This window comes from Anguilla anguilla, chromosome 14, assembly GCF_013347855.1.
Source record: "Anguilla anguilla isolate fAngAng1 chromosome 14, fAngAng1.pri, whole genome shotgun sequence".
Taxonomy (NCBI): domain Eukaryota; kingdom Metazoa; phylum Chordata; class Actinopteri; order Anguilliformes; family Anguillidae; genus Anguilla; species Anguilla anguilla.
The window spans coordinates 16,016,361-16,041,251 of NC_049214.1; the positions used below are offsets into that span (position 1 = coordinate 16,016,361).

General features: G+C 40.1%; 2 protein-coding genes across 29 annotated transcripts in view; one reads left to right on the forward strand and one right to left on the reverse strand.

Moving 5' to 3' along the window:
• Positions 1-694: 694 nt before the first annotated feature.
• tor1 (torsin family 1) lies at positions 695-7,548 on the forward strand. 2 transcript variants are annotated; one of them, XM_035390726.1, is made up of 5 exons: positions 695-1,318; positions 4,769-5,034; positions 5,380-5,555; positions 6,019-6,146; positions 6,284-7,548. In XM_035390726.1, exons 1-5 carry the CDS (start codon positions 1,126-1,128, stop codon positions 6,526-6,528), a joined length of 1,008 nt encoding a protein of 335 aa, XP_035246617.1. In that variant the 5' UTR covers positions 695-1,125; the 3' UTR covers positions 6,529-7,548. The 2 variants fall into 2 exon arrangements, with proteins under 2 accessions (XP_035246617.1, XP_035246618.1); XM_035390727.1 differs by lacking the exon at positions 695-1,318 and adding an exon at positions 4,003-4,314.
• A 1,656-nt stretch (positions 7,549-9,204) lies between these two features.
• The window catches only part of LOC118212617 (formin-binding protein 1), a 78,247-nt gene continuing 62,560 nt past the window's right edge, over positions 9,205-24,891 (reverse strand). For 9 of the 27 annotated variants that reach the window (XM_035390703.1, XM_035390704.1, XM_035390696.1 and 6 more), the window contains 8 exons: positions 20,087-20,101; positions 19,838-19,873; positions 17,228-17,337; positions 16,882-17,014; positions 15,495-15,622; positions 15,249-15,388; positions 14,627-14,785; positions 12,081-14,057 (listed from right to left, as the gene is read on the reverse strand). In XM_035390703.1, coding sequence (XP_035246594.1) covers positions 14,002-14,057; positions 14,627-14,785; positions 15,249-15,388; positions 15,495-15,622; positions 16,882-17,014; positions 17,228-17,337; positions 19,838-19,873; positions 20,087-20,101 — 777 coding nt within the window. In that variant the 3' untranslated portion in view covers positions 12,081-14,001. Of the gene's footprint in view, positions 11,915-12,080; positions 14,058-14,606; positions 14,786-15,248; positions 15,389-15,494; positions 15,623-16,881; positions 17,015-17,227; positions 17,338-19,837; positions 19,874-20,086; positions 20,102-22,759; positions 22,850-24,891 lie in introns of those variants that run through there. The other 18 variants (XM_035390705.1, XM_035390715.1, XM_035390719.1 and 15 more) reach the window with 12 other exon arrangements.

Below are 24,891 nucleotides of genomic sequence, written 5' to 3' on the forward strand. Positions count from 1 at the left end.
CTAAAGGGATCATTCACGCTCTGTGGTTATTTGTCTGAACTATCTCGTATAATTAGCCTAGTTCCTTGAACTTATTTCCACAATGCAAGTTTCGCTCGTGATCACTTGCTTTGTATTTAAATTCTTCATTATCTATCAAATTGTTAGTTTGGCGGCCATTTTTGTAAGCTGTTGCATGTGTACCTCTTTTTATACTTCTATATTACCTGAACTTTTGCCTTCGAACCGGCGTCGCGATAATTATGTCTTCTTTATTGGTGAGCAAACAGCACCAGAAGCATTGTGTGTGTGTGTTTTAATGATATAATCTATTTATTCCATCTGTAGGTTTGCATTGAAGCAGCATACTAATGTGTGAAACTATATATTGCATTAATATATTTTTTACTTTATATAACCCATTAACTTTTATACATATAGTCTTGCTAAAATTGATATGCCAATCAAATTCTGACATACAATTAAGCCATGAGACCACCTTCATAATGAAAGGTCGCATGTATGCCTAAATAAAACACAGGTCCACGTTACATTAATGAATGTAAAGTGGGTAATACAAGTGTAAACGTTTACTTTGGGATAATTCATTTAGTTTTCTTTTTAAACATAAAGGTCAAATTGTCACGCGTCTTCATTTAGATACACTGAAATTTTAACAGGGAAAAGAAGAGTGGCTCAGACGAATGACGGTAGAGTGACGTCATGTTGAATCGCGTATTTGAGAGAGGAAAATAGCTAGCTATCCGTCTAACGTTCTCGCGTGTGCAGTTGTGCGATAAAGTCACGATTCAGTCGTCAGTTAGATAGCAGTCCAAAGTTTCTGTGCACTGCTAATTCTTTCAATTGTAGCATTTAAGTCGGAGAATTGTGTATTTTGCTAGTTGGTAAACTTGAGGTTAGCTTGCTAGTTAACACCAATTTGAGTGACTACTCACGGTGGCAATTTTGTACACGCTTAGTTATTGTTTAAAGCTAAACTCCAAAACAAAAGTAACGGCATGTCAGAAAAATGTCGTTTTTCCTCAGTTCATTTACGTTAGGCGACGAATCATGTGGTTACTAAGTTTGTTTTTCTAGTTAGGATAAGACGATAGGGTTCCTCATAGCTAACGACATAAGTCAGAGATGCGTTTCAAGACTTTATTGCTAATTCTCATATGGTGGTTTGTGGTAATTGCAACAGCAATCGAACCAATCAGCACGGGAATCGCTGTTGGAATGGCAGCCGCTCTCTCGGGCTTCCTCGCCTGCTACCAGAACGTGTTGTATTACTTCCACGAGTGTTGCAGACAAGAATGGATATCATATAATTCATCAGGTGGGATGTTTATTCAGATCGAGCTAGTTAACTATCTCACAAAGCTTGCTAATTAGGTAATTCATGTTTCATATTTTAGTAAATCTGGCTTTGCCTGTATTTATATAACATCAAGCATCAGTCTAGACTGCTGTCGATCAATGACGTTAGACAGATGCGTTAGATCGGAACTAGAAAGTTATTAACTACTGTAGCTACTTAAACTCCGCATTTATTTTGTACAAAACCCCAAATGCCTTATTGACCACATACGCAGACTGGTGGCTTATTTTGTCTTATAAGTATTTAACCTTATATGTAAATACGGTGCTATTCGCTGGTGTCCCAGGCGATTAATCAAATGCCACCCCTAAATCAATGACTCGTCGAGCGGTATGACCACAGAACTGTATGAAAACCAATGAAGTTCAGTAATAAGAATCCTCCAGTATTCTCCACCATAGAAATGGACGCACCCTTTGAAATGTGCACTCGTTGAGCTGTATTGAATAATTTGAATTTACCCTTTCCACTTCAATCAGGGGAATCCACGGGAGTTCTGTGGAGAGTTTGAACATTTCTTGGTAGTTGGTGGGTGCGTGTCACATATAGCGTCGTAACTGGAGAGGATAGGAGGAGCCAGGTGGTGCAGCCTTAGACGTAACTGGAAACAGCCCCTACCGTGCATGCTGAGGGCAAAAAAGCTTGCTTGCATTTAATTCAATGTAGAAAACCAAGGTGATTTAACAACCGTAGAAAACCTCATCGGTAATTTTTTGTGATCATAAATTTAATTATGTATAGAAGTTTGGGAAATAATTGTTTTGGCCAAAGTCTTGGGAGAATATGTATTAAAATGTCCATATTTTAATTTTAATTACATATTTTAATTTGTCACGTAACGATCGTTAATCAAGTTTTAGAATACCGTCGAGGAAGTTTTATTTTGCCTTCAAAAGTCTGAGCTTCCCCATTGGTTTTAATGGCAGCTCCAATGTTTTCCCGTCAACATGCGCAGTACAAGGGACTTCAAACTTAGATGAGCTCAAGGCAATGAACCCCCTATATCAGCCGAATGAACGATGAACTAGAAGGAAAACGTGGTCACGTGGTTCCTTTACATTCTATACTTCCCAGTGTCAGTGATACTTCCGCATGTGGCACCACCGCAAGATGGCTGCCACGGCCCGGAAATAGAATTATATGATGAACCTACCATTAATTTGCTGTGAGTGTTGTAGAAATTAATCGAACTCCCCCCAGCGCGAATTATGTGTCAAAAGCTCATATTGTGGTAATCAGTAGAATCAGGCAATAACTTTTCAAATTTTTCCTGGATCAAAAATTTTTCTAGGCTGAACAGAATAGAAAACAATATTTCTAATATAACTTCTGATTTTGTTGACTAGGCGCACTGATCTCTGATTGGTTAAGAACAAACGAAATTTGTAACAGGGTCTTGAGCTAACCATAGTAGCTTTATGACTGCATCATGTGATGGGGCCTATCTGCACAGTGGGCCTCATTCACCAATATCTTCCTAAGTTTTTTCTTAAATTTGTTCTTAAGAAAGATCCTAAGAAAAGTCTACGTCAGATTCACGGCGTGTTCTTAAACCGCAGAATTGTTTGCACATGTGGGCCTCATTCACCAACCGTTCTTAAGAAGAATTTTCTTCTTAAAACCCACTTACGCAGCTTTCACGAAGATTCTGACATTCACCAATGTTTTCTTATTTGGGATTTGTTCTTAGGTGTGAACAGAATCTACGCACACTCAAGAGCACACTTACGCACATTTGAGTGCTGACATGTTTGTGCAAAATAATTGGTTATTGTGTTTTCTTCAATTCTACAGTTGTATAATATTATAGGATTTAAATTACAATAATATATTTATCATTTATAATATTTCTTAATAATCAGTTTCATTATTTTACAAAGCATTAAGGTGCCAGGTTCCGTCTCAGAGGTGGTTGCCTCAGCGGGAGTAAATGGTAAAAATCAAACCATTGTAGTGACCTTTCATTTTTGGGGGTTTCAATTATGCAATGTTTGGTCTATACTGCAAAAGCAAATGTTTACATTTTGAATGCAAACTAAGCACTTAAGTAACACTTTTTAAACACATGGACATGTTGAAGAAGAGAACGTCACTAGGGGAGTGACTGGCAATACATTTTTTGTGCAGTGTTTTGTGCAGGGTTTACTCCGATGCAGTTTACTGCCGGTCGATTTAATTAGCGGTATTAGTGTGACATCTATACATCCATTTTATTTTTCACACATGTTGGGATATGATATCCCTGAAGATATTGGGGTGGTTTTCCGATAGATGCTTTGCTAGGCTGCAGGTGTTGCCTACCTTTTTTTTTTTTTTTTTTTTTTTTCAAACTGGTGCTGTAATGTTGTCATGTTCGCCTTTGTTGTTGGCTTTGTAGGCAAAGAACTGCCATAGGGTTGACATGTACACAAGTGGAGTTCTTGAAAAAAGTATAGCAATAGTGCAGATGTAAAGTGTAATATTTACTTTTGTGTGTGCATCTAATTACTTATTTTTTATATTACATTTTAAACTTATATGTGCATAGTTTACATCGGTGCAGAGGTTCATATTTAGTTGGATTAATGTGACAAAAGTGACTGCCTCCATACGCTTGTGCACACCGGAAATTCGAGTAGGAACTGTTTTGTCGAAAGTTCAAGTTGTAGTAAGTGTCTTTCTTCCGGTGGCACACAATGATGACAGTCCGCCGCTGCACTGTGATAGCCAACAAATAGTTTCGTTTCTTAATAACTAGTATAACGTCTTTTGCTTTATTTACAAGCTTTTCGCAATGCGTAAAATTATCAAAGGATTGCTTATTTTCCTTTCCGTATCGGTTTGTTTTGTGAATGCAATCGAGCCCATCTCAACTACATTTATTGTAGGAGGAATAAGTGCTTTATTAGGAAAGAAATTGTACAACTATTTTCATGAAACTTGTGGTGACAGTTGGATTGTGTACAATTCAACGGGTAAGTTAATTATTTGAAATGTGGCATCTCATCGAAGATTAGTAAATAACTAGCTTGGATGTCAGCTGTTAGTTAACAGATAAGAACATCAACTAGCACTAGCATTGGTAGCAGGTCTGCGTTTTTCTTTTATCTTGCTAAATGGACAGTCGTCAGCCAGTCATATACGCCACTGACTATCCATTAGCGTTAGTAGCGTAACGTAGCGTTAGTTGCTAGATAGTCAGCTAGTTAGCGGTCAACGAATGAATTCGTAAACTGTTAATTATAACAATTTCTTTAGCTTCGTGACTAATGATTGACAATCTTCATGGGTAGCTCGTTAGCTTCTTGTCTGTCATTTCCTGCCAATGCAGTTGTTTCCAGATGCAAGCTTCAACTTCGATCATATGGTAAACTCACTTAAAATATCAAGGCTAATTGTTATTTGTTGATTTACAACCCCCATCCCCAGGTTTGGAAATCGACCTGACGAGGAAGCTATTCGGTCAACATGTTGCCTCACGAGTTATCATGAAAGCAGTGACTGGATTCATGAATAACAAAAACCCAAAGAAGCCCCTGGTTCTGTCCCTCCATGGGTGGACAGGGACAGGGAAGAACTTTGTCAGTCAGTTAATAGCTGAAAACATCTACAGAGAAGGAATGGCCAGCAACTATATTCATCAGTTCGTGGCCACCACCCACTTTCCCCACTTAAGTCAGACTGAATCCTACAAAGTAAGTAGTGAACAAATACAGATGATGCTAATTTTGCTGCCAGAATTCACAATGCTGGAGCTGCAGTCTACCCTGCAGCTGGAAATTTTTAAACCATTTATATGACAATTTGTTTGATATCCCCCTGCAGATGCAGATGCATGCTATCTGGAAATATAAGCCTGTCTTTACCATGATTATGCGCTTAAGTGTTACACATATTTCAATAGCTACCACATAGGTTACATCCCTAGTGAAACCTCATTGAGTCTGACCATAATTTTCAAGCTTTTAAAATATGCTGATGCACAAACGATAATGGAGTGATTTTAATGCATACCTGTGGAACCCATGGTGTTCTTATAGACCCAGCTGCAGCAGTGGATCAAAGGGAACGTCACAAATTGCCCTCGCTCGCTGTTCATTTTTGATGAAATGGACAAGATGCATGCAGGGCTAATTGACAGCATCAAACCTTACCTGGATTATTATGAACACTTGGATGGAGTCTCCTATCGCCAAGCCATTTTCATCTTCCTTAGGTGGGTCAGACATCTGTTCTCCACCTAGTTAAGTGCTTGTGATTATCATTATGTTGAATAGTTACGTATTATAAGAAAGTACTTTGTTGTTAGAATTTGTTTGTACTCCAGGGTGGTGGCAGTGAAACATTAGACATTGTTCAGAGAAGGAGGGTTTCTGTAGGCAAGGTGTTCCCTGCTGCTGCTGCTACTTCTACTTTTACTACAGCTGTTATTATCACAGAAGTGACTCCTGAGGCTGACTGAGTGCCTGGAATCTCGCCATACCAGCTGTGTAGTGTGTGCAGTCATTTGGCACTCTGCCTATGAAGCTCTGCTGGTGGACTGCAGTGAAAAGAAGTGGCAGCTGACTGTTGGATGGCAGTGCTAGTCCTCACCCTCCAGTGCAGTGATAGGGTTGGTTTACATTTATGATTGAGCAAACACTAACTGATTTTCTGTTGGTTCTTGCGGATCCTCACAGTAATGCAGGGGGTGAGGACATCACACGAGTTGTGTTGGATTTCTGGAGAGCAGGCAGAGATCGAGAAGAGATACAGCTGAAGGACATTGAGGGAACATTGTCTAAACAAGTATTCAACAACAAGCAGAGTAGGTGTTGTGAGAAGATGGGCAGTATATTTTTACATTTATTATTATTTACTAATTAAAAGAAACATTCCACTGTTCTGTCATGTCACCACATCCTCCTCCTGCCTGTCTCACCCTTTCTCTCTTTGGGTCTGCAGGTGGATTTTGGCACACCAGCCTGATTGATAAGAACCTTGTGGACTTCTTTGTCCCCTTCCTGCCTCTGGAGTATCGCCACGTTCGCATGTGTGCTCTGGCAGAAATGGAAGCTCGAAACTTACCCCTGAACGACGAGATTGCGAACCAAGTAGCCAATGACATGACCTATTTCCCCAAGGAGGAGAAGGTCTTGTCTGTGAAGGGCTGCAAAACTATTGTAAGCAGGCTGGAATTCCACATTTAGGGGTGCTGGTGCTACAAAAAACTGTTTATGCCCTGTGCACCTCAGAACTGTAAGTCAGCCCTTCTTGGCCAAAGCATTCCAGCAGCTGAACAGCCAAGAAAGCCAGGGAAGGTTGAGCCACTGAACTCATGGATGGCCTTTCCTCGTTCCATTGTGCTCATTGAGAGGCCATCAAGCCCCGCTTCCAATAAACATCTTTGAAGGTGAATGAAGATTAAGGTTCTGGGTGGAGGGAAATGGCCCTATTTTAATCAGCTGTAGAGTATCAATGTGTCTAATCAATTGAGAAACACTAAGGTGATTTTTTTTCAGTCATTTTGGATGTAAAGTGAAATAATGTAAGAATGATAACATTCATGATTACGTAGGCTTGCACGTAGAGACCTGGCCAGTTTCAAAAAAGCAGTCAGCTTGTCCTGTTGTGAAATCCACCCTAAGAGTTTTGTAACTGGACCTAAACTGATCTTCCATGCCTGAGGAACGTATGCCTTGTGTCTTGAAACATGTAAGGGGGAATCTTCCCAAACTAGTGTTTTTATGCCATGGTTACATTGTAAAGAACAGTCCTAAATTATACTCATTAATCCACCCAGGAACCACTAAGAAGCTATTTTGTCTTAAAAACAAACATGTCAATGAAAAGACACATCAGTCTTATCACATAATTATTTACATTAAAGTTTAAATAATTGGAAAACCCAACGAGTAAATATGGTAACAAAGCACATTACAATTTTTATTTGTACCGGGTAGTTTTTGTCTTGCATATGCTACGTGCCTTTCTTGGATTGTGTTTAGTAACCATTCACTCAAGTGTGCATCTAAGTAATTTTGGTACAGTTGAGACACATTTGATTTATCCTGAGAATCAAAGTAAATTTATCTTTCTCAGTGATGAGGCGGAATCCTTAATTCAGTTGATCTCAAAGATTGGAATGACTGTGAATTTGTGTTTTGGATCTTTCCTCTATTAAAAACGAACCTTTTCATAAGAAAAATTTGGGGTGACAGTGAAAAGTACATTTTTGTCTGTTTGGCATTGTTTTGCAGTTGTCTACAGTGGACAAGGAATCAGTCTAAATGCATCTGACTGAAGGTATTACCTGAATTATACACTCACCGGCCACTTTATTAGGTACACCTGTTCAACTGTACTTTAACGCAAATATCTAATCAGCCAATCACGTGGCAGCAACTAAATGCACTTAGGCATGAAGACATGGTCAAGACGATCTGCTGAAGATCAAATCAAGCATCAGAATTGGGAAGAAAGGTGATTTAAGTGACTTTGCACGTTGCATGGTTGTTGGTGCCAGACGGGCTGGTTTGAGTATTTCAGAAACTGCTGATCTGCTGGGGTTTGCATGCACAGCCACCTCTAGGGTTTACAGAGAATGATCCGAAAAAGAGAAAATATCCAGTGATCGGCAGTTCTCTGGGCGAAAATGCCTTGTTGTTGGCAGAGGTCAGAGAAGAATGGCCAGACTGGTTCGAGCTGATAGAAAGGCAACAGTAACTCAAATAACCACTCGTTACAACCAAGGTATGCAGAAGAGCATCTCTGAACGCACAACACGTCAAACCTTGAAGCAGATGGGCTGCAGCAGCAGAGCCAACCCGGTACTAGCAAGGTATTCCTGATAAAGTGGCCGGTGAGTGTATATGGCTGGTAGAGAAAATTCAGCCACACCAAAACAGGTTGAGAACCAGTATCTGACTTGGATATTATTTTAAAATGTATGTAGACCGTCTCCTCTTGCTGTGTGCAGATTAGTCTGTAATGATCGGAGTGGGAGAAATGATGCAGTTCATTTGTCTGCTACCTTAACCTGTGTGTTCCCCTTCTTTTTTTTATAAAGTTTACCAGAATTGATTTTTACTCAAAATCGCACTGGATGATTTCATAGTTTGGCTGCTCCTATTAAATCTTTTTTACCCATTTAATTCATGGGATCATTCAGTAACATCATCAGCTTCCCTCCCGAATTTCACCACAAACATGAACAGAACAGAAACAAGTCCTGATTGTGATGTGAACAACAATGCCTTTAAATGAATACGACATCATAGCTTCTTGATTGGTAAATCTAAGAATGATGGACTAGATTCAGTCCTTTTAGTTATGCATGTTAGATGTAACTTGGTTGTTGAACTGTAAACATTACTTTGCCACATTCAGAATTTTGATGAAATAATCTTGGGCATACTGGTATTTTCCTCAAGTGTGATATCAAACCTCAGGGAAAAACTGATATTATGCAGATCTTTACAGGCAGTGCCCCCAAAGTTCTATCCGGAGTTAGTCAGGCACTTAATTATAAAGTAAATTATAATGTAAAGTGAAACTTGAGCCATTGTATAATTCTGGCCACATGATTTTTCAAAATATGTTCCATTGTCTGTTACCAAGCAACAGTGGTGTGTACCAATTGAGAATTATATAGTGTTACACTATATACTAGTCTGTACAAATTTATAGACAAATTAATATCCAGGTAAAGGCTTGATAAATTCAGTTTAGTGCTACAGTTTAACTTTGGTCTGGTACACGTAGCTACATCAGAGCTATAGTTACTGCTTGTACAGAGGCTCATCTTGGCTGTTTATTCTGCTAAAATTCAGGAGGACGAAAGCGTTTAATGTAAAATGGCCACAAAGTCAAAATGACAGCTCTCATTCTTTCTCCCAATATTTTTAATTGGCACAGTTAACACAATGCAAAGTATTCAGTGCTCAGAAACACAAGCATACCAAATGTAACGAACAGAAAAGTGCAAAAAATACCATTTGGCAGACTTCACAGAACAAAATCAAAAATCTTAGCAAAGCAAAAAAAAAAAAAAAAAAAAAAGGAACATTATAGTTAAAACCTTAAAAATAGACTTATTTCCTTTTAATCTGTTTAAATGTTATTTATATATTTATATATTTTCTGATTCTGATGAGCCTCTTCTGTACATAGGACACGTTGAGCTGTGCCGGCATGGTTTCCTTCATAGCGTGGAGAGTGGTAGGGTTTGTCCAACATCTTGCTTTTCCATGCACGAATGACCACCATTTAAACCTCAAAAAGGATGCAGCACGGCAGCGTCTGTTTCCTCTCCCTTCCCCCGACTGCAGCACTCCTTCAGGTAACTGGTTGTTGCCGATGGAGCGGCACCTCTGAATCTTCCATTGAGTTCTCACAAAGTGCATTGCCTAATGTAAATCAATGCTACTCAAACTAGATGCAAGAGCTTGGTGAACATTAACCCTGATTCTCTGCCACTATGTTTGTTTTGCAATGCTGTGTAACCATCTGTGAATAATTCCCAATCCAGAGAAGTTCAGTAAATGGAGCGTCCTTTATTTGATGCTGATTGATGTATTGACACTATTTCAGTCAATTATTGGTAATGTTGCTCAAGTCATATTCTCAAAATACATTTAAACACATACTTCTGATACACATTCAGGACATAATCATATCACTTCATAGAACAATAGGAAACAAGCACTGTGTAGTCAGTGCTTGCTTTGAAGTAAAGTCACAGGACTTCAATTCCAAAGTTCAGTCTGATTTTTAAAAATCTTTTCTTGGATGATTTGATGATGGGAGAAAATGGTTTAGGTATTTAATCCAGCTAAAAAAGACGGCTTAAACCATGACCCAACAAGGAATCAATATAAAAATCTTCAAATCATTATGTGCCATCAACAGAGGAAAACATGAACGTGTTGCCTGTGTGGACTGACAATAATGTACTGTCAGATGTCCACGCAAAGAAACAGCTGTTGTCCTCTTCAAAACAAACAAAACAACATAAATTCCAACCAGTTATTTTTACATACCACAGTTCCACAGAATGCCATCTACTTGAATCATTATTACCAACAATAAAAGACCCAGTAATATAACCCAGTAATGCCTAATTTGACTGTTCCATGTTTATGGGAAATATTGAAATAGATGTGTATATGAACCACAGTATATTTCAGCAAGACAGCAGTACAACACACACCCTGCAAAAATGTCATGAGTGGGGAGATGGATGATCATATAGTCAGACCATTACAGGAATAGCCCAGAGGAAATTTACTGAAACTCAAAGACTAAATCCAGAAAATTATGATTAATAAAAAGATTTGCGAGTTACACTGCTCATATTAAGTGCAGTTGACATTTGTACATACACATAACCAAGGGCATTTTCATATTTATATGTACTATATAGAAGACATCAGAATCATAGTAAAAAATATAAACAAAAACCTTGGGATCCCAGATGTTTCTTTGTTGGGTGGAAGAGTAGAGATACCAGGAGTGCAAAACTAAAATAATTCATGGTGTGAAGATGGGTGACCATGCGTAAATAGACGACACTTAAACAACAAACAGGTTTAAAACCAAAAACGAATACACAGGCACAAAACAAAATGTAGCAAACAGGTTAAGAACTGTACAGGCAATGGGGTTAACTTAAATGACAGGCAGTAGGGTCGGACCCCTCTTCTAGGATTGGCAGAGGCAAGGAGACAGGGCAAGCATGCATGCTTAGAAACGCGATCCCAACTGAGGAGCAAGCCGCCAGGGCAACTGCCTGAGGGTGTGAGCTCTAACTGGAGCCAATGGCCAAAGCTACAGCCTGGCGTGGGTTAGTGGCCAGAGAGAGGAGAGGATGCCAGTGAGGATATCACAAGAGCGAAAGTGCAGGTGAGTACAGTAACCTTACATCCAGGGTGCGGTCAGATGTGTAGGTGCTCCATATGCCATGCCAGTGATGATGACACAGTAAATGAATGCTTTGTTATCTGAGGGCTTATAATGTTTAGACTCAGTAATAGTAACTGGCACGCCTCCACTGTGTAACTGGTTTGTCTTTCTGATCGTGATAATGTGTTCTATTGTGACATCAGTGCCTGGCATTGTACAGAACCTGCCCAGGTTTTTACAGTAACTGAATATATGGCATTCAGTTATATGGGAATGATGCAGTTTCAGCTCCTGCCGCATATTCGGCTAGTCCAGATCCAGTCTCTGACCACGAAAGGCTGTGCTTGGGGGTTCAAAGCAAGAGCCATCAGCCGCCACACACACAGACACGGAAGCCAAGTTAGTACACCAAAAAGCAAGCTTTGCAGAAACAATAGAAGCAAAATTATCAAATAATATGATGGGTGCTAAATTTGGTTCGGTTTTCCTTTTATCTTTTTTTTTTGCGTCTTTCAGCTACCATTGCAGAAGGAGCACTCAATGAATTTCTGTATGGAGTTGAAAATTGTAATGCCTCATAACTTGTCCCCTTTCTGTCAGTTGATTCTGACTAATGACCTTTAAAAGGAAGATGGGTTTTCTCCGAGGCAGCTTGCCCTGCCATTCCTGTGCCAGCCCCACACTTTTAGGAATCTGCAATTCAAAAAAATAAAAAATAGAACAACAAACAAACAAAAAGAAATGACAAAAACATGTTAGAGAAGATGCATGGAAGAAAAGGAAAATCAACCCAAAAAAGAGATGAGGGGAAATCACTCTGTCACATTCCCTTGTCAGGCAGAATATTTGATTCTATGTGAGGTCAAAGGCTACAGTAGTTGCTAAACAATGGCAGTTCAGATAGTGAAAATCCAATATGTCATAAAGTAGTAGCTCCTCCTGGCTGCAGTAATAATGCTTATGTGAAAATATATTCCCATGCTTTAGTCCAGTCTGAATATTACTTTTTCATTTGACAAGCTAAATGTCACAGGGAAAATTTTAGCTTGTGTTTATGCCAAAAAACCATGCAAAAACCATTTGTTATGCAGTTAAAATAAGACCATCATGCTTTCATCATTGGCAATGGTCACATTTCATTTCTGCCATGATTGCATCTGTTGGACGATGAAATGCCTGGGTTAATACTACTCTGTTTGAAATTTCCAAGACAACATTTTTCTTTCATTTCAACCTGAAATTCATGAAAAATGTTGTGCAAATGAGAAAGCAACTGATTGTATTTGTCAAAGTTAAGGTGAAAACAAAGTCTGGGTCAAATTAAGTTCTCTTTGAAGTGTGTATTGGTACAGTTAGAGGGAACTTTTGGTTTTTAAATTTAGCCGGACACCCATGGTATGCTGAAATATAGCTACTTATGTATAAAGCTTTTAAAAAAGCGCTTAAAACACTTATATTAAACCATGCTTGTCAAACTAACATTTTGTGGAAATTTGAGAAAATTCACTCAAACCCATGCAAACAGAGACTGTTTTGAAAAAAGCAGGGCTTCTGGGCTCACGTTGACAAGGGCATGATCCACTCTGTTATCACCAAATTTAGCCATCTCTGTTCTGCCACACAAATCATTCAGACGAGTCTAAAATTACCCCCACAACCCCTCCTCGACCCCTGCACCAAACCCAAGGACAACATGTTACATGCTGGTTTCAAACCGATTCCGGAAACCTCTCCCTCTCGTCATGCTTGTTCCCCTGGCATCGGCGCTTTGTGTTTTCTCGTTATTCTACACTGATGAAGATGTTGGAGAGGATGTGTGACTTCATAATGGAAATGTTGGAAAAGAACATCATTTGATTCATTACAGAACATGTGTTCACCCAAAGCATGCATAGACGCCTATAGCGATTATTACAGGAGAGAGAAGCGTTACTTCTGGGTACGAAGCCTTTTACAGTAATATATTAAAAAAACTTGCATATTAATATTAATTTATTTTTAAAAAAAGGAACAAATAACATTGTATTTGCATAATTTAACACTGCACAATCTGGCATGCTTTCCTACATTATGTGGTTCAGGTCTTTTGTGCATTCTGTAAAGCACTCCCACTTCATTACAAATTTGAGAGTAATTTATACCATCATTTTCACATACCCTGTCCTTGCTTCATGTATTAAAAATGACACCTCACAGTCAATTAATCAGTTTGGGTTTGGCTGTCTTTTAGATCATGAGAATTGAGAATATTCAAAGACCACATGAGACACATTTTCCTCAGCTGAACTTTACAGAGAATTTGAGAAACCGGACATTGTAATCGCGACCTTTCTGCATTTATGATTTCGGCCACTGCACTGCAATGTTTGCAGAAGTTGGAGCAGAAACTGCTGATACATTTCCTCAAAAAATAAGCCAATTCGTTCTCTGATCTATAGGACTATTTCACCAGTGAAGTGATTCTCTCTCACATTAAAGCTGCCAAAAAACAGGAAGCTATCCACAGAGGCCTTTTAAGAAGAAACTGGCACAACTTCAAAATGTCCAACAGCCTATAAGAGCTCTTGAGTAGTGGACATTAAAAAAATATCCAGGGATTTCAAAACCAAGAAAGTCTTTACAAATAATCTTTTCTCAAAGGCATAAAATAAGATATTTCATTGTGACCAATGATTTTTTTCTCTTGCCTTATTTGTTCCGTAATAAAAGTCTCCTGTTTGTGACTGCAAGTTAGCACTGTGGCAGAAAAGCAGAGCATAAGAAGCAGAACCTTACTTGCTTTACACAGCAGTAATCGGGCTGCAATTCACACTGTGATGAACGCAGAAAATATCAGCTGAAAAAAAAAAACCTCCTTAAGTTAAATACTTATGCTCATCTCTTACAGTCCCTTACACATTACCCCTTGCTGGTTTGAATCATAAATAAAATACAGCCAACCCAGCAAAGATGGAGTGTATTTGACTCCTCATAGTTAAGGGGTAACAGAGTAGGGAACCATGCATGGTGAACGTCACAGATTCCACACCTGTGCCATCTGTCTTGTCTTACCCAGAATTCTTCCACAGTTACCAGCCCATTGGAACTGACTGTACAGAATATATTATATACATGCTTTTTGATAAAAGAATCAGAAGAGGAGAAGGAATAAAATTACACAGTAGAGAGCACAGGTATGAAATCTTCATACAGTCCAACATCACGCGTGCCTCGGCCTGACACAATGGAAAAGCGGGGGTTTGAATTGTCCTGCACTGCAGTAGCACATTTTAAAAAGAGGGTCCTCTACCCGGCTCTACCAGTAACCCCACTGAATTGGGTAGAGAACCCCCACCCTAGCCCACCCCCCTTCCCCCATGGTGCGACGCCCCTCCCAAGTCTACAGTTAGATGTATGTCATAGCACCTTTGGCATTTGTGTCCAAAAAGACCTCGACGTAAGACGTGGGCACGTATCCCTCCTCTTCCTCGTTCCTGCGCACGCGCGTCCAGCCGTCGCCCTTGTCTTCCTCGATCACGTACAGCAGCTCGCCCTCCGCCACCGAGATTGTGCCTTCATTGTGACCTGGGACAGAGATGGAAAGAAGAAAGAAGAAATGTGCTAAATGTCACAGACAGGGAAAGTTATGAAATAAAGTTAGTGAAATATTTTTTTAAAGCGCATGTTGTAATTTAATATTTACACTTTCTTACAACGTATTACATTACACCTTCATCCCGGTCCCGTAGAGGGATGACTCCATAATACAACAACAACACTCCAATATAGGATGTATTTATGTTCATTGATATTGCTCTATATACACAGTACTGATGAGAGTACTCAGGTATCTGTATCTATGCAAACACAAAACAAATAGTAATTATTGAATGTCCCATTAATATGAAAAATAACCTGTTGTCATAAAGCCTATTTATAGCTATATCTAAAACATATGTACTTTTCTGATTGTATGGGCAGATTTTGTTTGCAGGTCAGCATTGCCTGTGATTGTCCAACAAGTGGTCAATGCTGAGTAAGACATTACCTTCAAAGGGATAGAGGGCTTTGCAAGTTCCAATAGTGGGCAGTGTCTCTTCATCATCAAACTCGTCATCAAACTCTGTGCTGGGAACCTTGATCTGAGTCTCGGAACTCTGCTCCTCTGTGTAACTGCCATCTGGGCTGCTCAAGGAGGAACAGAGACAGTAACTATAGCAACAGCACCTCTCCAACAGCCATTTTGAGATATCTTTTGAATTGCTTTCCTCTGAAGGTAGAGGCTCTACTGTACCTCTCACGGTCTTGGGCGCAGTTGTTGACAGTTGTCTGAATGTTGTTCTGGGTCTCATACAGTCCACTCTGTCTCCGGGGAGGGTCACTCTTCACTGGCAACCGCCCTTCCACCTCTGCAAGCCACCCCTGTGGGGAGCGTACACAGATACAGAAACGCACAAACACACACACACAGACACACAAACACACGCACACACATGCATGCACGCATGCACGCACGCACGCACACACGCACACACACACACATGCGCACACACAAACGCACGCAAAACACATACACACAACACACACATGCACAGGGCAGACAAATGTAATATAATTCTGACATCATCAGAGGTTTATGTTAGAAAATGAAACGTGTACAAACTGCGTTCGATGAGCTTGACCTACAGTCTGGACCACTAAGAAAAGCCAGTACTTAGAGCCAGATCCCCAGCTGGCAGCAATAGCTCTAACTCAACAAGCTGTTCAAATAAGGTAAAAAGAGCAGGCTCTTAGAATACACTAATATTTGTTTTATGTTACTCACCACCATTCATTTTACAAGCAAACATCTGCATCTAGGGCAATCTGCAAGAGTTTCTTTCTGTTGCATAATCATATTCAACCTGATGTTTTATGACAGCAAAATTAAGCACCTGCCTTTGTAATCAAAGTCTGACATTTGCGGTAACTCCCCTCTATTACTCAACTGGTAATTTTGCTCAAAGCATAGGTTTCAGCAATCAAATGTACATTACGTATCATAAATAGGAAATATTCAATGGAAAACAATTTCTTTGTCATCCTGAATAATTCATTCATATGACACATAAAGAGAAAAGAATGAGTTTATCACAGCTGCTGGTGCATCAGTTCTGCTGTACATCAGAGACCAGTGAGTTAAACAGTCTGTTTACAATCTTCCGTAAAAACTGATTAACACAATATAATCTCAACTGGAAAAGCCTTTAAACCATCCATCTACTAAACATTTAAATAATAGAAAAGGGGGAGGCTGTAATCACTTTTGTCTCTGCAAGCAAAAAAGAAGAGATGTCATTTTTCAATTAAGAAAATTCTAGCTGTTCTTTAACAAGAGCCAGAGAAACAGCACTAACATCCCACAGTGAGCACACTCGTGGTGTTGGCCTAGTATCCATGGTGGAATGCATAGACGCTGTCTTGGTACAACCACAATAGCTGGTTCTCCTGCACTACACGATTTACACCCGAAGTTTCAGATCACCTTGGGTTTATGTTCTGTTTTGATTAGTAAATTAGTATTAACTGACTGAAGGGGTTTCATTTGTATTAGTTTCTATCTTTCCCCTTCACTGGTAGATGACTCTGAATCAACGCTGTCACTGTTAAAGAGGGTCCTAAAAGGGGACTAAGCCACCCACCTCAAATTTCTGCGCCTCAAACTGCAGCTTCTCTATGGTCTGGCTGATCTCAGCCAGCCGAGGGTCCACACTGCTGGGGTCTCCCATCTGTGGATTCTTCACGTAGACATCCTTCATCTTAGTCAAGGCATCCCTGAAAAGCAGGATCACTTCCATGCTTAGAACCTCTCTTTTGTTGCTTTAAAATGTTCTCATATCACTGTTTTCTATAATCGTGTTGTACAGCTCAACTGGATTTTTGTGAGACAATCTGAATCCTCAGCCCTGCAAGCACATTCATGGAGCCTGAACAGTTTCTGTGTGCAGCTACCAATGGCAGCCATCTCAAAAAGAATAGTTATTTTACTTTTGGTCCATCTCCTTCTGGATTTCCTTGTTGATGTCATCAATCTTGGCCTGCAGTTTCTTCCTCCTCTGCTCGGGAGGCAAGTGGCTGAAATCTTCAGGACCAGAGCCCTAGAGGATTTGGGGGAGCAGAGAGACAAATGAGAACCTGCTAATCTCCCACTGCAACTAGTGTACATGGAACACAGAATACAGCCTTCTAACACCATTCTTAGCTGCACTATCCCCTTTTGTAGTTCCTTGTACTCTAGATGTAAAATGTGTCCGGGAACCTCAGATATACATCACTGAAATGGACTGTAGCTTATTCATATGGAAAACTTGGGTCATGCAAAGTTGTTCATTCATGCTGACTGGGCTTTGTGTTAAAAACAACTAAGAAATACCATGCAATTGAAGTGCATGTTCATTTCCTCAAATGGTTTGTGGTGTCCTACTGCAAGCGAGGAATACATCCAAATAAATTCTGAGCTCCAATCAATTCTGCTAATGAGTGATGAAGTGAATTTAAAATCAAGGGGATAGTGCATCTTCACAGCAGCTGACCACTGCAAGGACACTTGAGATTAACCTTTTCAGTTCCAAGCCTTGGGCTATACACTGCATCTCCGCTCCTAAAGTTTTGCAAATGTCACATTAAAAGCTTTGCATTGGCTGATTCATCCTGATAAAAAACCTAGAGGCAATGGAAAGGGCATGGGAGGCTTTAGATTTGACTTAAAAATTGTGCTAGTTATCATATAATTTACTTTGAAATCATCTGAACAATAACGTCCCCAAAACAGGTTCAATTAAATATATATATATATATATAAACGACTAAGTGAGGTCACACTGTTATTGTGCTGCAGTTCATGGTTCAAACAGTGGGTGCCACCAGTGAGCAATACAATTTCTCTCTACACACTCAACGAGCAGATGGCTTGCAAGTTCTAACAAAAGAAATGGCAGAATATATTTAATGACAGAATATTTCATGACAATATGCTTGTGCAGGTGACATTTCAGCTTGGACTGAAGAGGTTAAGACTCGAGTGAAACTTGTGCATACTGAAAAACCAGAAGCACACGGCCTAGAGGGGGGTCACGGTACTGGGTCAGCAATACATGCGACTATAATGGTGACCTTACCCCTTCATTCTGCATCAGAACGCAACACTTACCAGGCATGCAATACAATAAATGAGTTTCACTAAACATGTCAGATACTTTAACGAAAAACGCTTTATTTTCTATGAAAACACATAGAACACCCGTGATAACATAAATAAAAATAAAACAAATAAAAAAATAATTACCCCATAGTAGAAAAAGTATGAGATTATAATACAGTCATATGAAGAACCATCCCGACATACCAAGTACTTACCTGCATATATAATAAAACAATTAACATAGAAAAAAATCTGGGTTTGATCATACAGAATTACAGAATTTGATTCATAACCTTTTTGTTTTCCACGACCATTCTTTTGACACAACGCATTAAATGTTTCATTATCACTTTAAATTAGAAAGGTATTCAGTGATGGAATGAGAAATTTTAACTTAAACAAATACAAAGTAATTTTATTTACTAAGAAAAAGCAACACAGGGCTCTAAACATCCATCAAACAGAATGCTACAATCTGGCGATAGAGCCAGGGAAGCATACATCTCTCATTAAATTAAAACATGAATCCACCCCCTACATTTTTTTGGGAAGCTATGCTACTTACAATACAGTTTGGGTATTATGGAGATGGGATGGGGGAGGGGTGGACAGTTTTAATTTAATTCACGTCTTTTAATCCTTCATATTCTGAAGACCTTCCTGAGAATGGCAGATAATCAATTTACAGAAACTTTATTGCTTTAAACCAGCACAATCAAAGGGGGGAAATTAACTACTACCTGTGAATGATAAATCTTTCAGCAATATACAATACAGGGGTCACATCACAATACTGCATTCCTTTGGATAGTATCAATGAATAGTATCAATGGTGCACAGCACAAAATGTCCTTAATGGCTCTGGTGGTGTTACGTTTAAATGCCTGTCTCTGTTTCTGCGGCTACAGAAAGCTCTTAACATTTCTACACATCCTTTTTTGCCCTTTTGATGACTAGACTGCTCTGTACTTAATGCAAACTCGTGATGGAGTGATGTACAGTCAGAGAGGGTTTCTCCCCTTCTCCACAAAACACCACGGTGCTGTTTTCACTAAAACATTGTGCTGTTTTTCTGCTTTATGGGCAAAATGCCATTCTTCTTGCAAAGTAGTAAACTGATAACCCTGCAGTCTTCTGTAAACTGTCAATATGAAAGGTATGATGAACTATATCTATTCACAGGATTATTTCAGAATATTCCCTATTCCTGAGAGAATATAGTGACCAACATTGTGGAGATAATTTGGTCTGTTTCAGCATATGGTATTTGGTTAATTCCCCCCCTCCCCCAGCTGGAAGATTCACTTCCCATCTGCAGCAAAAGATTGGTCTTTTTTTAGAGCCCTGCTTTGTGATTACCTTACAATGAGTGCTACCTATTTAATAGCAATCTACCTTTTTAGTCCTAAAAAACAACAACACAAAGCAAAAGAATAACAATGAATAATTCTGATCACCTCAATGAGATTCCGGACCTGAGCATTGAGAGTGATCTGACAGGACAGACAAACGGAGGCAGACAGTCACACGGACAAGACACAAAACAAAACGACAAAAAAAGGAGACAACAACAGGTGTGGGCAGTTAATCCTTTTTTTCACCACAACAACAATAAATAATTGAAATTAAAAAAGACAAAAAAACCCAACACAGAGATTAACTGTCAGATGTCAATAACGTGAGGAGCATGCTACGGTCATGCTTACCAGCTTGAGAGAAAGCTTCACGGTAGAAGGGAGAGTAATGAAAAAAAAAGAGAAAAGATAAAACAAAGTGAAGTCGGCATCAGCAGCAGATGAACTTTGGACATTTCTGGCACATATTGACACTTGAGCTGTTAGAATGTCATAGCTAAGAGGTGCTTGAAGGAGCACACCTGTGCTGAACTTCCATCGCATGATACCCAGAGCTGGCTGTGCCAAAGCGAGCAAATCAGAGCCATAATCATAGTTATTTCAATATTCTGAAATATTGCAATGAGGATAAATTGGGACAAATTACATGTTTACTTAAGCAAAGCTAGAACCCACAGAGACCACTGAAATAACAAGACATCTGGCTGGAAGAATTAAGGCCAAATCTCTACTTGGCCTAATCTGTCCCTTTGGCCTTGCCATACCAAAGCCAGTTCTGATGGCAGTAACAAACAGTTTGTGGTTAAATGAGTCTATATTACTCATCTAATACACCAGATGTCCCTGATTATAACCTAAAAGATCCTGAGTGGTGTACTGGGGGAATACAAGTTCAATATTTCAGTATGCCAGCACAGCCAACTGTGAATCTGGTAAAGTCTTTGTGTCATTATCATCCAGTGAAGTTCAGCGACAAGTTTCAGAGATGGACCACTTTTTCCCACTGAGATGACAGACACCAGCAGACTAGTCTATGCCTCTAGTCACCCAGAAGTGAAGGAGATGGAGGAGAGTGAACAGGAGAGACACCATCACATGGCACACACGCTCAGCCACACACACTCACCCACATACACACTCACACACGTACACAGAGCAGGTGGTCATGAGAAGTGTCCCACAAGTACAGACAGGTGACCCACAGGGAGAGAAGACTCAGGAACAAGAAGAGGTGTTGCTGTAATGGGGTGGGGTGGAGGCCCCTGGGGTGTCAAACCTTACCCCTGCTCCCCCCCCTAAATTCAGCCAGGAGTAAAACTGGGCCACGCACTGCACCTGCACCCTGAAACGGCCTTCACGCGAGGCACTATCACACAGCACACATTCCCTGCAGAAAACACAGCTAACACATAAAAACTCAAATAAACCACAGCAGGTATTGTTCTGCCAGTGACCAAATCATATAAACACACTGTCCTTTAAAAAAAACAGACAAAACAATTTTCAACAAGCTAGATTTCAGAAATGAGTAGTGCAAAGAGATCTGATGATTTCCAAGTGCAATAATAAAGGAACAATAAGAAAAAAGACCAGCAAAACTGTTAAATGACAAATAATATGCAAAATGATCAACAAAGGAACAAATCTGAGGAAAACCTTGGTGGCATTATGGGCTGGTGTTTAAGGAAGCTGCTGTGTTTAAATCACTAAAACCTGATTCAGATTAAAATGACATGCAAATAATGCTAAATGCATTTTTAGAAACAATATGAATAAGCATAAAAATCATAGACATTACAGTCAGTAGTGTTTGTGTAAATGCTTAAAAAATAAGCTCAATTTTCCACATGTTGATAAGATTGTTGTTAATAATTTCATTTTTCAATCACAGCTTGGCTAGGAGATATTTCATTTGAATTATGGCAGTGTTAGCATCTTTGTCCTCACTTTGACCTGCCTGTGTTTGCTAAGCCTAACACCGTTTCTTTCTAACTGCTCATTTGCAGTTCCAAGCAGCACTACAGCCAGTAGAATATAAGGCCAGCAGATGTTTTTCAGGACCATAATTATTACTTCAGTGCAAAGAACCCCTAGGAGCCTGGGGGAGACCGGAATATGTGCACAGGCCCAGGGTGATGAATGTCAGCATAAAGCAACCAGGAGGGGCAAATTCTGGGTTCCCCTGCATTCCAAAGTGTTACGAGCACTCCAACACGCACAAGTGAAACTTCAGCCCTCCGAGGAGGATCTGGAGAAAGAGGAGGGAGCGGCTGGGGCAGCTGGAGGATGAGGACTTTTGTTCCTTGTTACGCTACGGAATTTTTTTCCTCCGTGCCTGCCTCTGTGCTTGTGACACTTTGTGAATTGACCCCTTGCTGCAATGCTGGATGTGAACAGCAGGGGGGAGGCACAGAACCACAAGCTGCGGTAACATACGGGAGAGCGATGATGTCGCCGCTTGCGACCATGTGATCCAAGTGGCCATGTGATATGACTATCTTATTAAGGGCAGCTGCAGCCACAGACACTAGCCCCATTTAACAGATACCAAAAAGGCTTGCAAACAGAAAAAATAATCTAATTGCACAGGGGGAGGGTACAATAATTCTCCTTATTGTTCATCAGAAACATATACTACCATATGTTATGTTTCAGTTTATCAGCTTGGGAACAATTTACCTTAAGGGGACAAAAGTTATAATTATGTCACTGATGCTAGATAGTCTTACTAAAATCACAAGATCAGGAACTAAGCCTAACAAAGGCATTTATTAATGAAGGGGAACCTGAAGCGAGGGTGCACAGAGAACTAAGTGTACGTTCTGCCACACACCTCTTTTCTTTTCAAAAGCACGACTGCAGTTTCCAGCCTGCATGACTACTTCCTGTGCCAAATGATTAAGCAGAAGCCATGACACCTCAGCTTCCATCGTTAAATGCGGTTAGTGTCTGTGCAGCGTTCATTTGGCCCCCCACTCGGCCACACGCACGCACGCGCACACACACACACACACACACACTTACAACGTATTGCCTGGCCTCAAATGCGTACGTGGGCTTTCCCAGCGTCTTCTTCATGAGGTCTTTTTCGTAATAGTAAGAGTGAGCGGACAGCTGCCGTGGCGATGGCGGAAAAGAACACATCTTCATTAATAAAAACAAGCCCGCGCCGCACCTCTTCCTGAGGCGACACACCCAGGCACACGCGAACGCGCACACACGCAGTCTGATCCTCTGATATGGGTCCTGGCTCTCTTTAGCATCTGGCAGAAGATCAGAGACGGTGAGTGCGCCGGTGCCTAGTGGGGTGTGGAATAACAGGGCCCCCCACAGTGAGGCGGGCTGACACACAGGGGCCTGCTGGGATACATCACAGAGAGCCTTTACACTGCAGAGTGCAGCAGGACGCACTGAGCCTCAGCATCCCGAGTGTCTGTCGCCTCCTATTTTCACATTTTCTCTCTTGTTCAACAGGAAACTAAAACCAAATAACAGATGTTAACTTAGATATTCAACATACTGCTAATGACTATACATGAGCAGTAGCAGATCCCTGCACATTGCTCCCATATGACAACTATGTCAGCTAATTCCTGTGCGTCTCTCTCCATCCGCTCTGGCTTCACAAACAGTTGGGTCAAAGGTCAAGAGACAATTCAAGATCCAGTATCCATATCCAGGCAGTGGGATTATTTTATTTGTGTCTGTGGAGGTTATTTGTACTACACTATTGCTGTTGGACTGTCCATTTGGACAGCTGTTGAAAAGTGGTGTTTTCTTTTATAAGGCTACACACTTATGAAGGAAGACTTTTTACAAGAGATCAGTCACAGAGAAGATCAGTGCAGCATAAACTTTGCTTCAATTACTGCAAGAAAACCTCTTTTATTTATTAAATACTGATTACACTGGTCTGTGTACAGCTATATACCAACAACACCTACAAAAGTAAAATAAACTTATAAAAAATCAAAGATGATACTAATAACAGAATATTAATGTGAATGATGGTAATGAATGAGTTTGTGAATGTTTAACAGAGTATTACTGGGAGAAAAGCAACCGTTGGTGGTTTTCAATTCAATTCACTTCCAAAAATGCACATAGGCTAAATTCAAATTCATAGCCCTCCTCCTTCATCATCTTCCCTAGTTTTAACTTGTTTAACTATTTAACAGTTTCAACTTGTTTAAACAGCTTTAATGCACGATTGTAGATGCAAAAAGCAAAGTTCCTCTTAAAAAAGCAATACCACAGAGAACATTACCTGTGGTATGTTTAATAATTTTATAAAGGCAGTTAAAGGTCAACTCTGGTCACTCTATGAAGAACGAAACAACAGTCTTCATTTAGCAATAACCAAGCATTCAAACCAAACATTTTGTTTCTCCCTGCCACGCTCTGCAAGGCTATAATTTCTCATAAAGCAAACAGACTTCCACTGCTTTGCAAATTCAAAAAAAAAAAAAGCAGTAGGAAGGATGCATAAGCCACCCTTCCTGCTGTAACGGCGAGATGGTGTGGCTTTGTTAAGCCTGTCTGAATAGCCACACAGGGGAAAGGAAGACTTCTGGCACAAAACCTGTCACCTGAGTAGAGGCAGTAAACCACAGAACTGTCAAACTGAGACAGACTGAGCTGTATCATGATAGTCACCACCCTGATTCTATCTATTCTAATTCATCTTTTGTTGCAAAGTTCTAGATCACACATAAAGCCATAGGGGTGTCTGTGTAAAATTAAATGAGCCTTTAGAGTCCTGTTTGAAGGCAGCAACATATATTTCATTGCAGCATGAGATCCTTTTAAGTACAACTCCACAGGTCCAAGGGGATGAACACATAATGTGTAGCAGTCACCTATCCTATGGCGTTTACTAGTTGCATTTTCTCTAGTCCAATGAGGGTGCGACGACGCCCTTCCTGTTGGCATCAAAAGAGAAAAAATGACTCATTCTGATTCTACTACATGCCATGCGTCAGCAGCTTTGTTTTAGCAGGTAATCTGCCTAGCCTTCTCTGACTTTCTAGTTGAGGTTTTCATTGCTTTAGCTGTCAGACCTGTAGATGATAAATGGTAAGAGAACCGGGGAATCTAGCTACCTTCAAGGTGTTCTATTTAAAAACACACCTTTCCTGGGTAACCTGCACTAGGGT

Excerpts from the sequence above, each read along its gene's own strand:
- tor1 (XM_035390726.1), top strand. The coding sequence starts at position 1,126 with ATGCGTTTCAAGACTTTATTGCTAATTCTCATATGGTGGTTTGTGGTA. Across the intron at positions 5,556-6,018 it reads GCCATTTTCATCTTCCTTAG|TAATGCAGGGGGTGAGGACA; the intron begins GTGGGTCAGACA and ends GGATCCTCACAG. Across the intron at positions 6,147-6,283 it reads AGTATTCAACAACAAGCAGA|GTGGATTTTGGCACACCAGC; the intron begins GTAGGTGTTGTG and ends TTGGGTCTGCAG.